General features: G+C 53.8%; 1 protein-coding gene across 1 annotated transcript; it reads left to right on the top strand.

The window, feature by feature from the left end:
- Nucleotides 1–1,699: 1,699 nt before the first annotated feature.
- On the top strand, nt 1,700–2,173 carry LOC132251851 (ribonuclease pancreatic-like). The gene has a single exon (XM_059731769.1). It carries the CDS (start codon nt 1,700–1,702, stop codon nt 2,171–2,173), a length of 474 nt encoding a protein of 157 aa, XP_059587752.1.
- The last annotated feature ends 295 nt before the right edge of the window (nt 2,174–2,468 follow it).

Genomic DNA, 2,468 nt, shown 5'->3' on the forward strand with positions numbered 1-2,468 from the left:
CACCCTCAGCATGGGGGCCTTGATCTGCACCCCCATTCTCCTTCCTCTTCCCCCCTTACCTGCTGCAGTGGGCAGTACTGCACCCCTTATATGTAACTCCTTAGCTAACATATTCCTAAAATTACACAATGAACCTTGTTGCACAACTACAAGGAAACGGCATCATGCCACCAAACTCCCAAAGCCCCCTCCCCTGCCATAGGCAAAGCTGGGGGCTGAGAGCTATTGGGGCTGTACCGTGGACCACGTTGAAATGTGCTCAAGAGATCTGAGGAAGAGGTCCATGCCCTCCGCTAGAAATTTCAAACGAAGAAAAATGAATTGTCAGTGCAAAGCACAACTGATTTTACAATGACACGAACAAAGGTTTGCAAAAACTATTCAATATTTGTGCCTTAAATTTCCACTCAAAATGAAACTAAATTGCATTTTCAAACGAGAAGGCAATGTCAGGTAGCAGGAAAACCAACATTTAAGGGTGTTTCAACATGCACGTTTCCCAAGTGGAATAACGCAGAACGCAGTCGAACTTAGGAACTGCCTTCCAAGTGCGATGAAGCAGAAGTGTCAGGTCAGAAAACCGTGGGGATTATTGAGCACCCCACCCTGGGGAGCCAGGGACCCAAGTCAGAGATGCACGTAGCTATTCCTGCTCTCCAGCTGCAAAACTGCCCTTTCTGGAGGGCTTCTTAGGGCTTGCTGTCTGCTCACTCACCCTTTGAAGCATTCGTTGCTTTTGAAGCGAATGCTGCATCTGCCCAGGGCCTAGGCTCCATGCAGAAGAAGAGAAAGATGCCTGCGGAGATGGCTACCAAGACAAGAAGAGATCTTCCTTCTTCCCCTCCTTCCCCTTGGGGCTGCAGGGAAGGGGAATGCCACCCTAAATAGGAAAGGGCCCTGATACCACCCCATGATTCATGCTCCCCACAAGCTCCTGGAGACCAAGTGGGTATTTGTTCTGCCCCGAGCTCTTCTTCAGAGGCTCACCGCGCCCGCACTGGGCTTCCTAATAATATGGCCCCCTCTCTGGGGCTCGTTGTGCCAGCGCTGGGCGTCTCAAAGCTGCCCCTCTCTGGGGCTGGGGTCTGCGTACCCCGCAAACAACCCGGGGTCTATGTTCCCTGCCCGCAACCCACTGGTTGCGCTCATCACCGCACGCTGCGCCTTCACTGGCACCGGGGTTCCCACACAAGCTATACTTGTGATCCGAGTTCTCCCAATATCCTGGCTAAGGGCGTTCCTGCCTCTCCAGCTGCTGGCAGAGAACTGCCAGCCTGGCCTCAGCCCTGGGCCTTATGAGGGTCAGGCCCTGCCCCCTTCTGGCCAGCTGACTCATATCAGTTGCCCTGGCAACCCACAGCTGTGCTCGTTATGTCCTGCCAGGGCTCTCTCTCTCCCTGGCAGTCTCTGCTCCCTAGGAGCAGGCACTGAGGTGCCCTGCGACAATGCCAATAACAATCCTCCTTTTTCTAGGTGATGAGGATCTCTGTATGGCACTAATGGCTGCTGGGAGAGAAAGAGGCTTTAGGGCATTGGTGATGGGAGGGAGAGGTGGGGAGGACAGGGTCAGGGGAGGTGATGGGTTTGGGGTACATAACAGACTCCGATGGGACTGAATCTGTACTCCTTATAACCGTCTCCACCCATGTCCCCTGCCCCTTCCACAACTGCAGGTGGATCGAGTGGCTCTGAGGAAGCCATGTCTCCCAGGGGGCCCCGCACCGCCGTGCTGCTGATGTTCCTGATGCTGACCCTGATGTCTTCCTGGCCGACCGCGGACGGCAAGGAATCGCAATACGAGAAGTTCCAGCGGCAGCATATCGACGAGGTGCCAGACCAGCTGCTCAATGACCTCTACTGCAACACGAGGATGAAGAAGCAGAAGATGACCACTCCCAAGTGCAAGGTCTTCAACACCTTCATTCACTCAGATTTAGCAACAGTAAAAGCCGTCTGCACACGGACTGGGACTAAGAAGCCCAACAACAGGTATTACAGCAACGACAGCTTCTATGTCACTGACTGCAAACTTATAAGAAAGGACCCACGGCAAGGCTGTGTGTACAGGACAACCACCTTGTCCCGGAGGATTTGCATAACCTGTGAACAAGTCCACAGAGCTGGACTGGCACCTGTCCACTATGGCAGCTACAAAGAGTGCTTCCCCAAGTAGCCAGGGGTGGGGCAGGCCTTGACCCCGCTGCATCCCTCAGCTTTTGCTTGGAGCGAAAGGCTTGGTCACAGAGGCCCCAAATCCACCTCATTCACTAGTTACAGTGAGAGGTGCAACAGAGCAGCTGGGCTCACAGGGCAGGGACAACGCAGTGGGGAAGCGGTGACTTATGGCGTGGTTGCACAACTTTGGCAGCCGCTGTTATTCCCACATCCAAAGTTACGTCCCACATCCATCTCCCCTCCTTAGTCACGCTACTGCTTATTCATATGTAGTATACAGAACAGGCACTCCC

The sequence above is a fragment of the Alligator mississippiensis genome, chromosome 7 (assembly GCF_030867095.1).
Source record: "Alligator mississippiensis isolate rAllMis1 chromosome 7, rAllMis1, whole genome shotgun sequence".
Taxonomy (NCBI): Eukaryota; Metazoa; Chordata; order Crocodylia; family Alligatoridae; genus Alligator; species Alligator mississippiensis.

Excerpts from the sequence above, each read along its gene's own strand:
- LOC132251851 (XM_059731769.1), top strand. The coding sequence starts at position 1,700 with ATGTCTCCCAGGGGGCCCCGCACCGCCGTGCTGCTGATGTTCCTGATG.